An 18,640-nucleotide genomic window follows, 5' to 3' on the forward strand; every position below is an offset into this window, starting at 1 on the left:
TACAAATTTTGTTCAACGACTATTTTTTCCTTCAAGAACCTCATTACCATTTTCATATAAATAGGTGCCTCGTGCTATCACTTTTTTAACAACTCATATCTGCACTAAACATTGTTAAAAATATTATTCATCACTCTCATTATTTTTACACTTGCTAATTTATTTTATTGAGAGCTATTTTATACTACATAGTTGAGTTGTAGTACTTGTGCTTCAATTTGTTATATCTACACATTTGGTGTATTATTTAATTATTGTAACTCTTATTTGTATTGGGTGCGATCCCAAGGTTTCAAGAGAGGTGATATCTCTTGGTTTTAGAGACTCTTCTACAAAGGATTGTTTTGTTTGGAGAGTGCTCGTTATTTGTAAAGGTTACCGGCTTATCCTAATTAAAAGCTTGAGCAGTGAAAATCTCAAGGGGCTTTTCCTTGGGGACTAGACTAGGCCTTGTTGTTTTAGGCCGAACTAGTATAAATTTCTTGTGTCTTTCTCTCTTCTCTTCATCTCTTTTATTTTTGTTGTTATTTATTTTACCTTAACATCTTTATTTTTCGTATTTATTAAAAACTTCTATAAGCACTTTTATCTACTTTGGTTAAAATATTTTTTTAGTGCTTATTTTATAAACTTCTTAAAGATCACAATTCACCCCCCTCTTGTGTGTTTGAAGTCACTTGTTCAACATGATGTTGGATGAGTTGGTTGATGTAGATGAAGAAAGGCTTACGGCATTAGACGTGCTTTTGAGACAAAATGAACGTGTTGCAAAAGCCTATAATACAAAGGTAAAATCAAAATATTTCAATAATGGAGATTTGGATTGGAAAGTACTTTTGCCTATGGACAAAAAAGATAAAGTCTTAGGTAAATGGTCACCGAATTGGGAAAGACCATTTGACGTTATACAAGTATTTTTAAATGGTGCTTATGAAATAGAAGAATTGGCTTCCTACAAAAGAATATTCTGAATAAATGGTAAGTATTTGAAAAAATACAGGCCTATATTGCAGGAAGTCAAAATAGCACAAGAGTAGTTCCGACGAGAAACATAAAACTTGGCGTTATAATCAATATCAAGTTAATGCCAAGAGGCAATTTCCTAACTCGGGAAATATTGTCGAGCAATGCAATAAAAAGCAGAAGAGAAATTAAAATGGCATTTCCATTAAGTTAAAGCCAACTAACGGGCCAAAATACAATGTCGAGATATGGGTACAACCATTGAAATCAATTCAACACTTTAGTTACAAAAGCTACTTTCTGTCTCTCAAGTGGTAAGCCTAAAATCTTGCGTCCTTTGATGAAACGAAAATGAATAAGGAACCAAGCAAGTTCAACGTCAAAACGACAAGAAAGACAGATATCTGTCATTGAATACTCGTCATCTGTCTCGGGAAGGGGCCAAAAGATGTTAGGTTTCCTCTCATATCCCTTACAAGTCCCGTTGGAGGTACAGATGAGCCTATACTCCAACTCAGGGAGTAAATACCTTGACCAATGAAGTCCCCAAATGGAAGGAGGACCTTCAACATTCATGATGGCCCTTTTACTCAGTGAGAAACCATCTTTAGCCAACACCTTCAACATCAGGTCAAGGTATTAAGCGCTATCAGACCCTCGAGAGACTGCATTTTGAAGGATTAACTTTATTTCTTCCAGATTGGGGCGCTCACCATGAAGCAATATGGTCGTAACCACCACGCAATATGCCTCATGTCCACTACGAGAAAGTTGTTGCATGAACTTGCGTTTTTGCACGCAGGGCCAATCGTTAGAGATGTACCACAAACAGTCTCTTGGAAGAGCCCTAAGCACTGACTTTTTGTCGGTGAGTTTTTTGTGGTAAACAGAAGTGGCTTGGAATCTCAAAAGGTTCTGAGTTCCATAGGCAGCTACTTTTTTGATGATAATAAGCAAAACATCTTCTAGAAGTCAGTCCATCATCACGAAAGTTGTTTGTCTTTGAGACGGGGGAAGAAAATGTGAATTTTTTCTACCTAGAATTAGAAGAGGGATTGAGGAAAAGACGAAAGGCCCAATCTTTATAGGCGACAGAAACAGTTGGGAGTTAGGTTCGTCGTGGTCTTTGCATGATAACCGCCACATGGTAAGAAAAAAGTGGTAGTTTTCTTGACTTAGTGGAAAAGCTGAGGGTCTCGAGGGAAACCGATCCACAAGATAGAGTTGTCATAACGATGAGAAAAGTGGGAAGACTGTCAAAATGAAGATGAAAAGATATCAAGGGACACATGGCGTTTCGGGGTAAATGGAAAGGTTCCATTAACTTTTCAACTACATAAGTGGTATCCCACATAATCTTGAGATCGTGTAGTGAAAGAAGGTATTGTCGTGGATCCGTCGAAGGTCGATGCAGTGGGAATCACCTAAGTCTGTTTTTGAAGTTAGAAGCTTTCTTGGGTTGGCAGGTTATTATCGGAGGTTCATTGAGGGATTCTCTAAGTTGGCGTTACCATTGACGCAGTTGACTCAGAAAGGGCAAGCTTATGTTTGGGATGCTAAGTGTGAGAAGAGTTTCCAAGAGTTGAAGAAGAGGTTGACTTCAGCTCCAGTGTTGATTTTGCCAAATCCGAAGGAATCATTTGTTGTGTATTGTGATGCTTCTAAGATGGGTCTTGGTGGTGTGCTTATGCAAAATCGTCAGGTTGTAGCTTATGCTTCAAGACAGTTGAAAGTGCATGAGAAGAATTATCCGACTCACGATTTGGAATTGGAGGGCGTTGTGTATGTGTTGAAGATTTGGAGGCATTATATGTATGGTTATAAGTTTGAAGTGTTCAGTGATCATAAGAGTTTGAAGTATTTGTTTGACCAGAAGGAGTTGAATATGAGGCAGAGGAGATGGTTTGAGTTTCTTAAGGATTTCGATTTTCAGTTGAGTTATCATCCTGGGAAGGCGAATGTTGTTGCTGATGCTTTGCGTAGGAAGTCGTTGCATATGTCTGCTTTGATGGTTAAAAAGTTGGAGTTGATTGAGCAGTTTTGAGATTTGAGTTTGGTTAGTGAGTTGACACCGGAGGGTGTGAGGTTGAGAATGTTGAAGCTGATGAGTAATATTTTGGAAGAAATTAAGAATGGACAGAAGAAAGATTTGGAACTTGTAGATCGAGTGGTGTTGGTTATCCAAGGTAAGGGTGGAGACTTCAGGTTGGGTGAAAACAGTGTTTTGATGTTTCATAATCGTGTTTGTGTACCAGATGTTGTTGAGCTTAAGAGAAGTATTTTGGAAGAAGGTCATAGAAGTAGTTTAAGTATTCATCCAGGAGCGACTAAGATGTATCAGGATTTGAAGAGGTTGTTTTGGTGGCTTGGAATGAAGAAAGAGATTGCGGAATTTGTGTATGCTTGTTTGGTTTGTCAGAAGTCTAAGATTAAACATCAGAAACCGTTGGGTTTGATGCAACCGTTGTTTGTGCCAGAGTGGAAGTGGGATAGTATCTCTATGGATTTTGTCGGAGCTTTGCCGAAGACTGTGAAGGGTTTTGATTCAATTTGGATGATTGTTGATCGGTTGACGAAGTCGGCACATTTTGTTCCTATCAAGACCGATATGTCTGTGGCGAAGTTGGCTGAGATCTACGTTGAGAAGATTGTTAGATTGCATGGGATTCCTTCTAGTATTGTGTCGGATCGGGATCCGAGGTTTACTTCTAAGTTTTGGGAGAGTTTGCAAGTTGCTTTGGGAACTAAGTTGAGGTTGAGTTCTGCTTATCATCCCAAGACTGATGGTTAGACGGAGAGGACTATTCAAAGTTTGGAAGATTTGTTGAGAGCTTGTGTGTTGGAGCAAGGTGTCAGTTGGGTCGAATGTTTACCGTTGATTGAATTTACTTACAACAACAGTTTTCATTCTAGTATTGGTATGGCACCGTTTGAGGCTTTGTATGGTAGAAGGTGTAGAACTCCTTTGTGTTGGTATGAGTCAGGTGAAAGTGCTTTGTTAGGACCGGAAGTTGTGCAAGAGACTACAAAAAAGGTTAAGATGATTCAAGAGAAGATGAAAGCATATCAGAGTAGACAGAAGAGTTATCATGACAAGAGGAGGAAGAACATTTGTTAGGACCGAAAGTTGTGCAAGAGACTACGGAAAAGGTTAAGATGATTCAAGAGAAGATGAAAGCATCTCAGAGTAGACAGAAGAGTTATCATGATAAGAGGATGAAGGACATTGAGTTTAAGGTTGGTGATCGTATGTTTTTGAGAGTGAATCCTGTAACCGGTGTCGGTCGTGCTTTGAAGTGTCAGAAGTTGACTCCTCGTTTTGTTGGACCGTTTGAGATTGTTGAGAAGGTTGGGGCCGTAGCGTAACGGATTGCGTTACCGCCATCTTTGTCGAATCTTCATAATGTGTTTCATGTGTCTCAGTTGCGGAAGTATGTGTATGATGCGTCCCATGTGATTCAAGTGGATGATTTGGAAGTAAGAGATAATTTGACCGTTGAGACTTGGCCAGTTAGGATTCAGGATCGAGAAGTGAAGCGTTTGCGTGGCAAAGAGATCGTTTTGGTTAAAGTGATTTGGGTTGGACCAACTGGTGAGAGTGCCACTTGGGAATCGGAGAGTAGGATGAGGGTTGCGTATCCAGAGTTGTTCCCTTCAGGTAATTTTCAAGGGCAACAATTCTTTTTAGTGGGGGAGAGTTGTAACAGCCCGATTTTGGCTAGATTTATTTTATTATTTATTTATGTGTGTTATATGTGCTCTTATGTGATTATTTGCCTCTGTGTGTATTTTTGGTCTGGAATTGTAGAATTCGGTGTTAGAAGGGTATTTTAGTCATTTTGGACTTAGGGGCATTTTGGTCATTTTGAGAGTAAGGGTAATTTTGTAATTTTGATGAGGATTATTTTTAGTGCTTAGTGAGAGTTGTTATTTTACTAAGTGCTAGGGAGTTGTAGTAATTTATTTTAATTTACCGGTAAGTGACAGTTAGTATTACATTTTTACCGTTAAGTGAGTAGTAACATTTTTGTTAGAATAGAAATGGGTTAGGCCTATTAAGGTGTTGTGAGTTGAGCCCAATTAGATAGAACCTATATGAATCCTGCTCTTTACCCAAACCGTTCTGCTCATTCCCAAAGTAAATTACTAATATACCCCTACGCAACTTAACATGCGCCAGTACAAAATGTACGTAACTTAAGTCACGTAACGTGACTTAACTTATGCTAGTGCAAAATATCACGTGACTTAAGTCACGTAGCGTGTCTTTAGTCACGTTACTGAGGCCATGCCTAGAATTTGTAGTGTGACTTAACTCACGCTAGTATTAACACTAGCGCAACTTAACTCACGCTAGTATTAACACTAACGCAACTTAACTCACGCTACTGCTGGTGCACTGCTCGCAGCAGATCAGACTGGCAGCGGCACCAGAACAGAATGGCAGTGGCACTAGCTTAGCTACTGTCTTGTTCCTTCATTCCCTGTTTACAGTACATGTATTCATTGATTCAACCAAAACTCAATATAGAGAACATGCATTCATTCAATAATAATTTAGAAATGCAATTTTAACGAAAATTAACGCAAATGTCATAAAGAGGCGCAACCGCGCAAATGTAAATATCATACAACCAGGTAAATGTGAATACCAAAAAGTCGAGAAAATACTACAAATATCGAAAAAGTCATAAAATGTAGTTCTAAAATAAGACACTACTGGTCCTCCTGTGGACTCCTAGACCTCCTCCTCGGAACCGGCTGCTGCTCAAACACGCTATAGTCGGTACGTAGGCCCTCCAAAATGCCAAAGAAGAGTGGATTAGAAACCACCTCCGGAATCCCCATCGCATGCTCCACTCTCTCTCTCTCATGCTGCTGATGACCTGCAATGGATCGAGAGGATGTCTGGCCCACTCCAGGTCAACAAGAATATCCTGGTAGACAGGTCTCGGCATGACAATATCAGGCTCTGGAGCTGGGTTGACGATGAGAGGATGGGACACACGGTAGAACCACCTAAAGTACCTATCCGAATGCTTCCAAGGCTCGTCGTCCGGGACCTGGCGACCACTCTGCTGGTGGGGAACGACATGCAGAGCAAACTCCAAGAAGGCAGCAGCCACATCTGCTGGGGCAAGAGGCATAACATCAGTAGGAGGTCGGGGAACCTTCTGAACATGTCCGTACTACCTCAGCACCCGGTCCGGCAAATGACGCACCATCCTCCGACCGCCTGCCATGATCCATCCGGAGTACCAGCACACGTCATGAAAAGGCGTCACGTCTTGTCGGTGCTCGTACGGCCTCCAGGTGACATGACAATGCTCCATCAAGTCCAACAAGCCTTTGAAGTGGTCAACATCAGCAAACCCCCTTTGAGGTTTCCATCTACCCACATACGGGTCCTCCCGGTCGTAATCTACATATCTGGACCTCGGAACCACATGCCTGAAGTGAGCTATAACCCATCCCTGCAAACACAAAGAGACAAAATATATACATGTCATACAAGCAACTATACATTTATGTTTAACTTAAAAAAAGAGGAAAAAATATATTACCACAAGCAAGCTCATGTAACCACCAACTGAGCCAACATTTGCGTCTGAGGTAAGATTCAGCTGCTCATACAAGAAAGCAAGTCCCATCGCGCCCCATGACCACGTGCCTATTTTAGCCAAATCCCGAATGGCAAGCATCCACAGCAGACTAATGGTTTTGCTGTTCTTGCCGGCAAAAAGGGTGTAGCCAAGCAAGAGCAACAAAAACGCCTTCACACAGGCGGGCCTAATACGACTCAGCTCTTGCTCCTCCTCCTCTGATAAATCCTCCCCCAGCAAATGGTTACACCTGTTCAACAGGTGGTCATACTGGTCTTTCAGGGCCGTGTAAAAGACAGATGCACCAAAATCAGTCACATACCCAACCGCCTCCACCAGAAACAACAGGTGGGTCACCAGCATATCCATAGTTGCGTCATGATATAACTCCTCATCATCAATGAGCTGTCCAGCGACGGGGATGCCTAGGAGACAAGTAACGTCATCCAGTGTGATGGTCATCTCCCCAACAGGCAGATGGAAGCTGCTGGTCTCCTAATGCCATCTCTCAGCCATGGCACACACTAATTCGTGGGAGATGTTGTCGAACCCAGTTAGAAGGAGGGGCCTTAGACCCGATCTATCAATAGGTTCCCAGAACCAAGGGTTAGCATCTACAGGCAATGGAAGGGACAAGGAAGAAAGCTTCAGTTTCCTCCCGTGCGAGATGCCTTTCATCTTACGATGAACTTGCAACTGAAATACATAAAAAATAATTAAATATGTAAAATAAACATGAAATAATAAACTATAAATATTCTACGTAAAAAAAACATGAAATAAAAAACTATAAATATTCTACGTAAAAAAAATATGAAATAATAAACTATATATATATTCTACGTAAGATAAACTTTGACATAATAATAAACTATATATATTCTACGTTAAAAATAAATCAATTATACTTAAATATGTAAAAATGATGTATTCTACGTAGTTATACTTAAATTAAATAAACATAACATATTATAAGTAAAATAAACTTCACATAATAGTGAAATAGTAACATATCATTAAATTAAATAAAGCAATTTATACTTACGGATTTATCGTTCCAAAGCTTGCATGCCACGTGTTTACTGAAGTCTGGTAAAAGTGACAACTCGTAAGGCCCCCTGGAAAGCCCCCATCCTCGTCCTCCATAACAGGCTCTGCCTGCTGCTGCTCAGGATCCTGCTGCTGAGGAGGCTGCTCAGGATGCTGCTGTTGCTGAGGAGGGTCGACAAACTGATGCTCATGCTGATACCCCTCGTGAAACTGAGGGTGATACTCATACCCCTCCTGATAGTGGTAACCCGGCTGAAATCCAGCCTGCTCCTGATAATGCTGATCCTGATAAGCCAGCTCCTCAAACTGATGTTGATACTGTGGGGGGTCCATAATCTGGGATGCACCTGTCTGTGACGTCGATCCCCCTGCAACATCAACAGTAGCAAGACTCGTGGCCCCCACTCTCCCTCGACCTCGACCCTCCGGAGGATGTAGTGCTTGCTTCTCTCTACGTGCACTACTAGTAGGGGCCATCCTCCCTAACCTAAGCCTATTAGGCCTCTCCTGCTCAGACATATCTGCACAAAAATCAAAAAATATTTAACACATTTTCACATAATTTCGACAACAACACACGTGTAATCTTTAACAATACAACAACATTATATTGTCGACAGTGTCATTTGAATCCATAAACTACCACATTGTCGTCAAATTAACTATACTCAACATTAACAAACATAACTCTAACTAATTACATCATTAACAATCCAATAAAAGCAAAAAATTTATCATTGAGACATTTCACCGAACACGTAGTGTGCATTTTTCAAACAACTATGTAATCTAGCATTTTCAAAACCCTAAACTACCACATTGTACCCTAAACAACATCTAAACAACAATTCCTAAGTTAAATCATCACTAGCAACCATAATCTTTAACATGCAAGACAATTTTTTAAAAACCTAAAAATGTTAATTTTCTACTAAAATTCAAAAATTTCAACCAAAATAATGCAAAGAAGTAGTATAATAATCACTTACTTGATATTGTGGAAGAAATTCGGTTTGAATGGCGCAAGAATGGTGAAATTTGGATTTGGGGGTGAAATTTTCGTTTTTTGAAAAGTTGAAAATGGAGGTTCTGTGTTGCTGTGTTGCTGATAACCAACTTAAATAACGCTGCGCAACTTAAGTCACGCTGCGCAACTTAAGTTGCGTTACCGTTATAACTAACGCATGTTAACTTGCGTGGCGTGAGTTAACATGCGTAAGGGTATATAGGTAATTTACTTTGGGACTGAGCAATACTGTTTGGGTAAAGAGCAGAATTCAACCTATATAAGCTCTAGTTGGTAGAGGAAATAGGGTTTTTGCCAACATTTTCATTTGAGAAGAGATAGAGATAGAGAGAAGAAAAAGGGTTTTAAGAGAAGGATCTAGAGAAAGCTAGAGGGAGGTCAAGCTTCAAGGATTGGAGATAGGATTGGAGCTAAAGTGAAGCCTTAGTGTTGATTTTGAAGAATTAAGGTAAGGGGGTTAGAATTCAAGCATAATCAATAGTTGTAGTTTATCCCTAATTCTTGTTTAAGTTGTTAATTGGGATTTTGTTGTAGAAATTCATGCTTAATTATGATGATATGATTATATGCATGAATTGAATGTTAATTGTGATTGTTGTTGTTGAATTTGTATGTTAAAATGGGTAGATATGAACATGATGAGTTTTTGTATGAAATTGATGATGAATAATGTTGTGCTTGTTAGATTGATGATGAATTCATGTTCAAATGTTGTTGTTGTTGTTGTTGTTTTAACATGTGTTGTTGATGAATTGATGCATTGGGTATCATGAATTGATTAATTGGTGATGAGCATTGTTGTTGTTGTTGAAAGTTGTGGAAGTTTGGTGAAGTGATGAATTATGTGGTGTTGATGTTTTAATTTCAAAACTTGTGCATGTTTAAGTGTTTTAAAGCATTTATGACCTATAAACACGTTTTGGGTTAAGTTTTGGGGTTCGGGAGAATCAAATTGGGGATTTTGGATGAAAATGGGTTGGAACACGTAACTGATTTTTGACAGTCTGAAGGAGGACGCTTAAGCGTGCTCACCACGCTTAAGCGAGCAGCAAGCGTGCTGCCAGCGTGCTGAAAGCGTGCAAACACTGAGTTACGGTGTTTAGGACACTTAAGCGTGCGGCGGACGCTTAAGCGTGCAGCTCCCAGTTTAGCAACTTTTGATTTTTCGTTTCGTACACTTGGGACCAATCCGAGCCTTCTAAAATGTTTATTTTAACTTGTTAAACCTCTTTTTATGCACTTAATCCTACTGGAACATCGTTTGAGTTGAATTGGACATGAATTTGTGAACTTTCACTTAACTTTTGAAAGACGGTCCAAACGTTGATTTTTCCGAAAACTTGTTTTTCTCCGAAAATTAAAGTGAGGTTAAAGTTGTATAATGTTTATATGATTTCTAAAAATGGTTGTGATTGGTTTCATCAAGTTTTAACTTGTTTTGCTTTGAAAATTGCATTCTTTTGTAAAAGTGATAAAGTGAGACGAACTTTGTGATTTTCATGAATTCGTCGTATTTGGCCGGTGAAACGCCAAGGTATCCTCTACTGCACTCACATGTGGCCTAGAGGTATACTTAGTTGAGGCATTAGAACTTGTTTACTTGGTTTTGGCTTAAATGCTCAATTATTTCTAATGTTGAGGCAGGTGAGGCAGGAACTTTGTTGAAAATGTTTTTAAGAGCCGATTGCTTTATGAATCCCTAGTGGATAGTTGATATGATTTATGTGGAGGTGTTTGATGATGTATATATGTGACAACTATATGTTGATTGAATTATGGATGTTGTTGGTGATTGTATATATGATGGTGAATTGTTGTCGATTGCATATATACTAAATGTTGGTGATGGTGAGGTGATTTGTTTGTGTGAACATATGCATTGTAGTCGAGTCATATGTTCCTGCATTCATGACTGATGGTGGTGGATTTTATATCCAATTGAGGTGATTACGATGTTTTTGTTGCATCGAAGGTGACGACCTTGAGGTGATTTGGTACCACATGCATGTATGTGTCGAGTTTAGGCATATCACATTGCATGAGTCTTGATTGTTGTATTGAATGATGAATGATGATGATGAGTGTGCTAAATGATTATATACTTGCAATGATTTGAGGTTGTTATATGAATGTGGATGTGGAGGTTAAATGTTCATGAAGAATAATTGAGAATTGAACTGTTTGATGTAATACTAACCTCCAGTGGTTTTGACCGCCTACCTGTCTGTATGGATGGGTAGACACTGTGCTGGAGTAGTCCGCTTGCGGTGCGTGCTTGGATAGCTGGAGTTAGCCTCCACTATCATTTTAGAGTTATAGTTTAGGGCTCTGATAAGGTCGAGTCGGTGTCCCTTTACTTTTGTTGGATTTTATTTATGTTGAGATGTACTCATTGTTGAGACTTTGGAGGATTTTATGTTGATGTTGATGATTGGCCATGGCATATGTATTGTTTGATTTGGAGATGTATGATTATATCCGCTGCGACTGTTGAGATATGTTATATATATATATATATATATATATATATATATATATATATATATATGCATGTATGATTGACTGTTGTTATTTTGTTGAGACGTAGCGTCTATTTCTTGAATATTTGCTATATTCGCGTGTTTTATCGCTTTAATAGAAATAGGGCGTTACATACTTCATCAAGAAGAGTAGGCGTAGCCCTAAGCGAGGACGAAATAGGGTGAACTACTATAAATACCGGTGTTCTCTCTCTTTCCCTGTCCTTTTTACTTTTCAATACTGCTTGTGATTAATTGAATAATTGATAGGTTAATTGCTAGTATTGATCTAAGTAGTTTTTCATTGAAAATTGACTTAATTCATTGAGTTAGGTTTCATACAATTTGCTTAGATTAATTGATTGCAAAGTCTATTCAATTCTTCAATTACACTTGCATTGTACTTTTTGATTTGATAGCATATTATTCTTGTTCATAGGTTTGGTTTGAAATTGTGTATTGTTTTGTACCTTGTTCAAGGATTGTTAATAATTGATTGTGTAAAAAGATTTGTATCGTGAATCTCTCAATTCTAAGATAAAATCTTATTCCACATATATTTGCTATTTGTTGATTCATTGATTGTGATTGTTCAAGCAAATTTCAAATAGTCAATTTGTTAAAATCATTTCTTACTAAATCTCTGGAAAAAAAATTCAAACGCACTATTCACCCCTCTAGCTTGGTAACCTTGTAGCCATATAGACCAACAATTCACTTTTCACAACACTTTCTACACATTCTTTCTCAGTTCCCTTACTTACTTGAGCGTTGGAGTGCTAACGTGCCTGCAGACACCTTTTGTCCCGATGCGATGACTCATCACTACCGTACCGGAGTACATCCCACACTACAAGAATTCCTCAATATACTAGCCAATTCAAAATTGCATTACTGGGGGATTTAGAGCCTCAGTAATTACTGGCGGAATAAACCTTCAATAACATCAAAAAAACCCTCAGTAAAGTTACTGACGGAAAAAACCCTCAATAATTCCATGACTTACATTACTGACGGATAAATCCGTCAATAATGAACCATCGAATTATTACTGGCGAAAATATTCCGCCAATAATGTAAACAACATGACTTTGTTTTACTGAGGGCTATATATCCGTCAGTAATTTTATAACGGATTAAATAGTCCGCCAGTAATGCAAAGTATCCGCCAGTAATATTGTCATTTAATATTCCGTCAGTAACGAATAAAATCCGCCAGTAATTAAAGCATACAATCCGCCAGTAGTCCCCATTATCCGCCAGTAATGGTCGGTTGCCTGTCCGCCAGTATTGAAACCAAATCCGCCAGTAATGTTATGCAGTCTAAATTTTTTTTTTGCCGAATGTATACTCCTTCTCAGCTCTCAATCTCTCATTCACAACAAACATTATCTTTCTAAAACAATTTTCTACCATCTTACTAAATTTCTTCAACTTTTTTCTACACAATTCTTTTTCTCATCAAGGTAAAGACTTATATTTTTTATTAATGTTAGATGTATTGAATTTATTTTCTTAATCATTTCAAACTCAGACATGCAATGTTTCTTCTTCTCCTTTCCTTCCTAGATTCTTTAATGTTTCAATAGAAAAGAAAGAAGAAAGAAAATCCAGATCTGCAATCCACGTCTCGTTTAGAGCAACTCCTGTGCATCAATGCAACAACAAGCTTGCTCCCAAGATTGAAGGACACCCATACACCCAACAACCGCATGTAATTATCTCTTTCTCAATTCTTTGCTTTCTACTGTTTTGGATTTGGATTGATTTTTTTTTTCTTTCTTCTTTTTCGTTTTTTCCAGCCATACAGTGATGCTTTATATACAACTGCAAGTATCGTATTCATTGTGTTTTCGCTGTTGGCTTCAAGTTCTATGCTTTCTACTTTGGCCAAAGACAAATTCTACCATGAGGCTGCTTACCACGAGTTTATGAGCGCTTGCGAAAGAAGTGGGATACAATTATCCCATCGGCAGTTCAAACAATTTAAATCCATAAATCTTGACTTGGTTTCATGTTTTTTTGTTTTTTGTACTTATCAATATTCTTGCATCATAAGAAGATGAATGAGAAAGAGAAGAAAATCATGTTGCTGGGAATCATCATCGCATGCCCCTTCATTTATTTTATTATTTTTAATTTAATTTTTCATTTATTTAATTTAAAAATGATTATATGGTTTTTTTTAATTTTCTTTAATTAAAATTAAAAAGTGGAAAGGAATAAAAAAAAAAGTGAGAAGTACATTACTGGCGGAATTTTCCCTCAGTAATGGGGATGTAGTTTTGACAAAGCATTACTGAGGGATTATTCCGCTAGTAATTACTGGCGGATTGCAATCCGCCAGTAATTACTGGCGGAATAATCCCTCAGTAATGCTTTGTCAAAACTACATCTCCATTACTGAGGGAAAATTCCGCCAGTAACATTTCTGACGCTCATATTACTGAGGGACTCGAATCCGCCAGTAATGCGTATTACTGAGGGATTTTTTGCATTACTGGGGGATTATTTTCACCAGTAATAACCAAAATTCTTGTAGTGCCACCATCGTCTCATCCATCCTCACTGGACAGATCAATCTTCAAGCATCTATAGATAGACTTATATGGGTGCAATTGTATTCAAGCATTTGAGATGCAATGTCAATAATATTGAAGGCTTCACCATATCATATTCTCTCATCCTACAATGAGCTAATTTCTAATGTGTGTCCTCTTGTCTGATACTACTAACTAGTAACCACTCTACCATCAGCTCCTACACTATATTTTTCCAACAATAATGTTTTCTATGAAGTTTTGATTAAAATTATATGTATGGATACTTATGACTTTTAAATAGTAACAAATTATGTATATATTTTACCAACAATAAAATAAATATAATAAAAAAATCATATTTTTTCAATAACACCAATGATGTAACATTTCCTAAAAGCAAACTTTTTCAGAGCATAACTAAAATAATGAAAAATAAAACCCAAAAAAAAAATAATATATATCCTTTTATATATTGTCATAAATATAGCAAATAAATAAATAAATCACTTGTCTCAACCGACAAAAATGTCAAAATTGTTAGACCGAACGTCATGGTCGGGTTCGAACCCCAGCACCTCCTCTTTGTGTGTATGAGTTTAAGATGACTTTGTCATTTCGTCTATCTACCTAAAAAAATATTGTCTCGTCATCTAATTCTCATTCTTTGAAAACAAAAAATTAACAGCCAATATTAATTGTAACAATAAAAAGAGCCAATATTATTAATATTGTGCTGGGAGTGAAGATCAAACATGTAACCTTTATTTTTTTTTTTCATAAAATTTGACATCCTTATTATCACTCATTAACTCCTCAGAGCCATAAAACCAATGTTGCATCCTGATCTATCTTCATCTATGCATGGAATTATGTCATTATGTACGGGTCTCCTAGAAAAATTGTACTCCCCCAGTCTCTAAATAATAGTCGTTTAAGGTTTGTGCATGATTATTAAGGAAATGATTAATTGTGTTGAATTCAACGGTAAAATTAGAATAATTTACTAAAACACCTTTATTAATTGTAGTTAGTGGAGTAATTAAGTTGAATGAAATTCAATAAATAAGGGTATAATAATGGAAAAAAATAATAAATGTTGCATTGGTATTCTAAAGTGACAATTAATTATTTTGAGAAAAAGAAAAAAAGGCTAAAGAGAAAAATATTGTGAGACAAATATTGGTATTCGGCATACGGATCAACTAATTTGAGCGGTTCAATCCCAACATTTACTTGGGGAGGTCATTTTTTAATTAGAACAAAGCTATGTATGGACAAGCCCGCCAAAACTTGCAATAAATAAAATTGAACCTGAAACCTTGAGAAAAACACACTACAAAGTCCAAAGTCAACACAACTTAATCAACTATAGTGGGTTTCAAATTGTATTTTTTTAAGGGAAAATTACATTAACCTCCCTTGAGGTTTTTTTAAATGTCACATACCTCCCCTCTTATTTCATAAAATACAATAACCTCCCCTCAACTTAACTCTGTTAACAATCTGTTAAGTTGAGAAAAAACAACCTATCAAAATAGCAATAATATTAATTACCAATTAAGCATGTACAACCAATTAATTTTAACAACATTAATCCAAATTCTTTAGGGAATGGATACAAGCAGTTTTGCGGTGGCAGTGTGTTCATGTAGATATATTTTGTGATTTTTTTTCAATATTTTATCTTTAAACTCTATCAACATCAAGTTTCACACCAAAAGAAAATCAAATTGAAGGTTCGTTTTCCAAACCCATCAGTGGCTTCCAAGCAAGTCTTGGTTAATCATGTTCATCTGCAAGTTCCTTTTTGATATGTTTTTGTTTTTTTTTTTGTTTTGTTTATGTCTTTAATGGTTCAGACTATCAACTTCTTTAAAAAGTGAATCAGAAATAGGTTAACTGTATCCAGATCAAAATGGTACAATTACCATCAATTCTTTGCTAGTCTAGCTCTTCTGAGCATTTAGTCGTTACCTCTCAGTGGAGGAGAAAAAAACATATCACATGATCAAACTTTTCGACTGCTCAGAAAATTAGGAAAAAATGTATTATGTTAACAAAATGGTATGAATAAAAAACCTATGGATGTACCAAGAAACATATGTAATGCAAATATATTGTCATCATCATATAATATATTATCCAACAACCAAATTAAAAAAATTAAATGATAATCAGTAGGTAACAGCCTGCAACTTCAGTGCTTGATATAAATAAGCAAGCATTAAGAATTGATCAAGTCCTCTTTGTATGAGCTTGGTCAGTGCCTCTGCTTTATTGGGAGAGCAAATGAAACACATGGTTGCTTCAGCTTATATTGATTGATCCTGCTTGGTCCAAAGTAACAAAGTTTATTAAAAGGCTAAAAAACACAATTAATGTAACTCTAGATTATGTTATTATTGGTGAAAACTTGCTGCTTTCGAATTTCAAAATCCTCTAAGGTTAATCAATTAGACTCAGAAAACAATACTCAATAATCATCAAAATCTTAGCAAAACTACCTAATACCTTATTTAAAAGTGATTTTGCACCTCAAACAGTTATTATTACACATAAAATGACATGGTTAAATAACCATTCTATATTTCCTTTTTAGCTATATGCACTACAATTTATTCTCTGTAGATTACCTGAATGTTCAATGCTCTATGGTTTATCTAATTTATGTCACCTAAACATAAGGCAGATAAATTACTAGCATTTATGTGCATGAGTATATTCAACGCATGTGGCTACTACCAAGGTTGTCAGGCTCGCGAGTCTACATAGACTCAAAAAGGAACACAATCTAGTGGAGTTTCACATAGCGCCCTGCTGCGCAACACTGTAACAATGGTTGTCATACAAAGTTCATAGTTCATGCTAAGCTTACAAACAAGTTTGTTATACATAGAGGGAATTGAACAAAATTGAAAATAAAATACTCCCTCCGGTCTCAAATGTAAGAAACTTTTCACTTTTTAGGTTCATTCAATAATTGATGTATTTGGTCCATATTATAGACCACATACATTAATTATTGAATGAACCTAAAAAGTGAAAAGTTTCTTACATTTGAGACCAGAGGGAGTAGATAATTGTTCAACAATATAATCAAATCATAACCATCATATGAAAATAATCACAATGTGTATATATGAATTGAATTGGTTCAGCTATGCTGTAAAATGGATGATATTGAACTATTGATTATGGCATGAGAGATTTATATCATAGTACCATACACAAAGCTCAAAATTAGGATAGTAAATAAAACCATGATATGAAAATAATCACACAATTCACTGTGCACTATACACACACTAAAATAATTTCAAATAAGTAAATTATCGAACAAAACATACTTTCATGAAGTCGATACCAAGCTTTCAACATATCCCTTGGCCTCTAACCACCAAATTTGATTGGTACTTTTAATTCTCTTTACTCTATTATCTCGCCAATTGTAGTGAATTACTTGGTCTTCACGATTGATTGCAAATATCAATGTATCACCATTCTCTGAAACACACAATGGAATTACAATCGTTTCGGGAATATAATTGTAGTCCAACTCATGAGGCCTATAATCCATTTGAAGATTTAGATAACTAATTTTAAGAAATTGAACCCAAGACTCTTCAACTCCAAATTCCTTCATTTTCCATATGATATAATTTGTTTTCTTGAAATCATAAGAAAAACAAAGACAATCGTTCAACATAGAAAGAGCTGGAGGAAGTATTGAACGATCAAGTAGCTCTTCATCACAACATCGAGGTGGCAACAACTGTGTATATGTCTCTGTCCCCAACTCAAGCGAGATAATCACAAATTGTTCAATTATGATATTCTTCAAATGACAATTATATCGGTGACGGACAAACCAATTAATACTATTATTCAAATAAACACCCTCCCCCGTAGTAAAACATGCAGGATGATACACCAATTCCACAGGGAAACAATCAATATTTCTCCAAACATTATCACCCAAACTAAAAATTCTTACTGAGGATGTTACAAGGCTGTCCTCAATTTTCAAACCTAACCACACCACCTTGTAAGTTTCCGTTAAATTATCATAACCAAACACGAACTTGAAAAAAAATTCCCGGGGATTGCAATTGCGATATTGGCGAAAAGACATTAATTTTTCAGATATAGTCCTTGTGGCAGGGTTCCAAAAAGAGAAGGAGTGGTCGGTATATGCAGCTGATGAAGAACGACCTTGCAAGCAGACCAATCCATTGCACGAACCAACCATGCACCTGCTGTTCTTGAAATTGAATAGGTAGTAAGGATCGTTCTCTGTCAGGGTGATGGAATTCGAGGTGTTATCCAGCAAACGAGAGATGGGCACTGCCCTACAATCTACCGAACCTTTGGACATTTTTGAGAAAAGTGCTAAGTGTGTCATTCGTGTCGATTGCCTTTTAAGGTGCATCTTGACGAAGATTGGATCAGAGAATAGGGTTTTCCACGACTTGCATACACACTTCATCCGTATAAGAGATTTTACGTCAAGGAACGTTAGGATTTCGACAATAAGTTCGGCATGGAGAATTACCAGAAGCGCCGCCACTTTGGGCTGAGAAGGGATATTCATGAGAACGGTGCGGTTATTGAAAGTGAAACCCTTCGAAATGAAATTCAAGGAAGAAACCCTAACTCGCTTTTTGTTTGTGTTGTTGATATACACCGGTTGTCCCTTGTGTCATTTTTATTCTATCCTTTTAAACACGTATTTATTAAAAATAAAAATGTGTTGCTTACTGATGAACTTTTCCTCCTACTTTGTCTCAAGGTAAGTTACAAGTTTTGACTACTATTATCTCTATCTCTATTATATATATTTGCCTTATTTTTTTTTTTGAAAAGTACACTTGGCACTCTTTCTTGCTTCATCTCATTAATTGCTTGATCAAAGATTCAAATCACCATATATTTACT

General features: G+C 36.8%; 2 protein-coding genes and 1 long non-coding RNA gene across 3 annotated transcripts; 1 reads left to right on the forward strand and 2 right to left on the reverse strand.

Moving 5' to 3' along the window:
- Positions 1–7,061: 7,061 nt before the first annotated feature.
- LOC146905986 (uncharacterized) lies at positions 7,062–8,135 on the reverse strand. The gene is made up of 2 exons (XM_085728702.1): positions 7,650–8,135; positions 7,062–7,262 (listed from the first exon to the last, which is right to left on the reverse strand). The coding sequence occupies exons 1-2, from the start codon at positions 8,133–8,135 to the stop codon at positions 7,062–7,064; spliced, it is 687 nt and encodes a 228-aa protein (XP_085584828.1).
- Positions 8,136–12,163: 4,028 nt separating this feature from the next.
- On the forward strand, positions 12,164–13,398 carry LOC146905987 (uncharacterized). Its single transcript, XR_015018736.1, has 3 exons — positions 12,164–12,628; positions 12,732–12,876; positions 12,965–13,398. It is a non-coding gene; the product is annotated as an uncharacterized LOC146905987 (long non-coding RNA).
- Positions 13,399–17,052: 3,654 nt separating this feature from the next.
- On the reverse strand, positions 17,053–18,339 carry LOC146905988 (F-box/kelch-repeat protein At3g23880-like). The gene has a single exon (XM_085726143.1). The coding sequence runs from the start codon at positions 18,294–18,296 to the stop codon at positions 17,055–17,057; it is 1,242 nt and encodes a 413-aa protein (XP_085582269.1). The 5' UTR covers positions 18,297–18,339; the 3' UTR covers positions 17,053–17,054.
- Between the last annotated feature and the right edge of the window lie 301 nt (positions 18,340–18,640).

This window comes from Medicago sativa, chromosome 7, assembly GCF_051527215.1.
Source record: "Medicago sativa cultivar Bolivia chromosome 7, Bolivia_mono, whole genome shotgun sequence".
NCBI classification, from domain to species: Eukaryota; Viridiplantae; Streptophyta; class Magnoliopsida; order Fabales; family Fabaceae; genus Medicago; species Medicago sativa.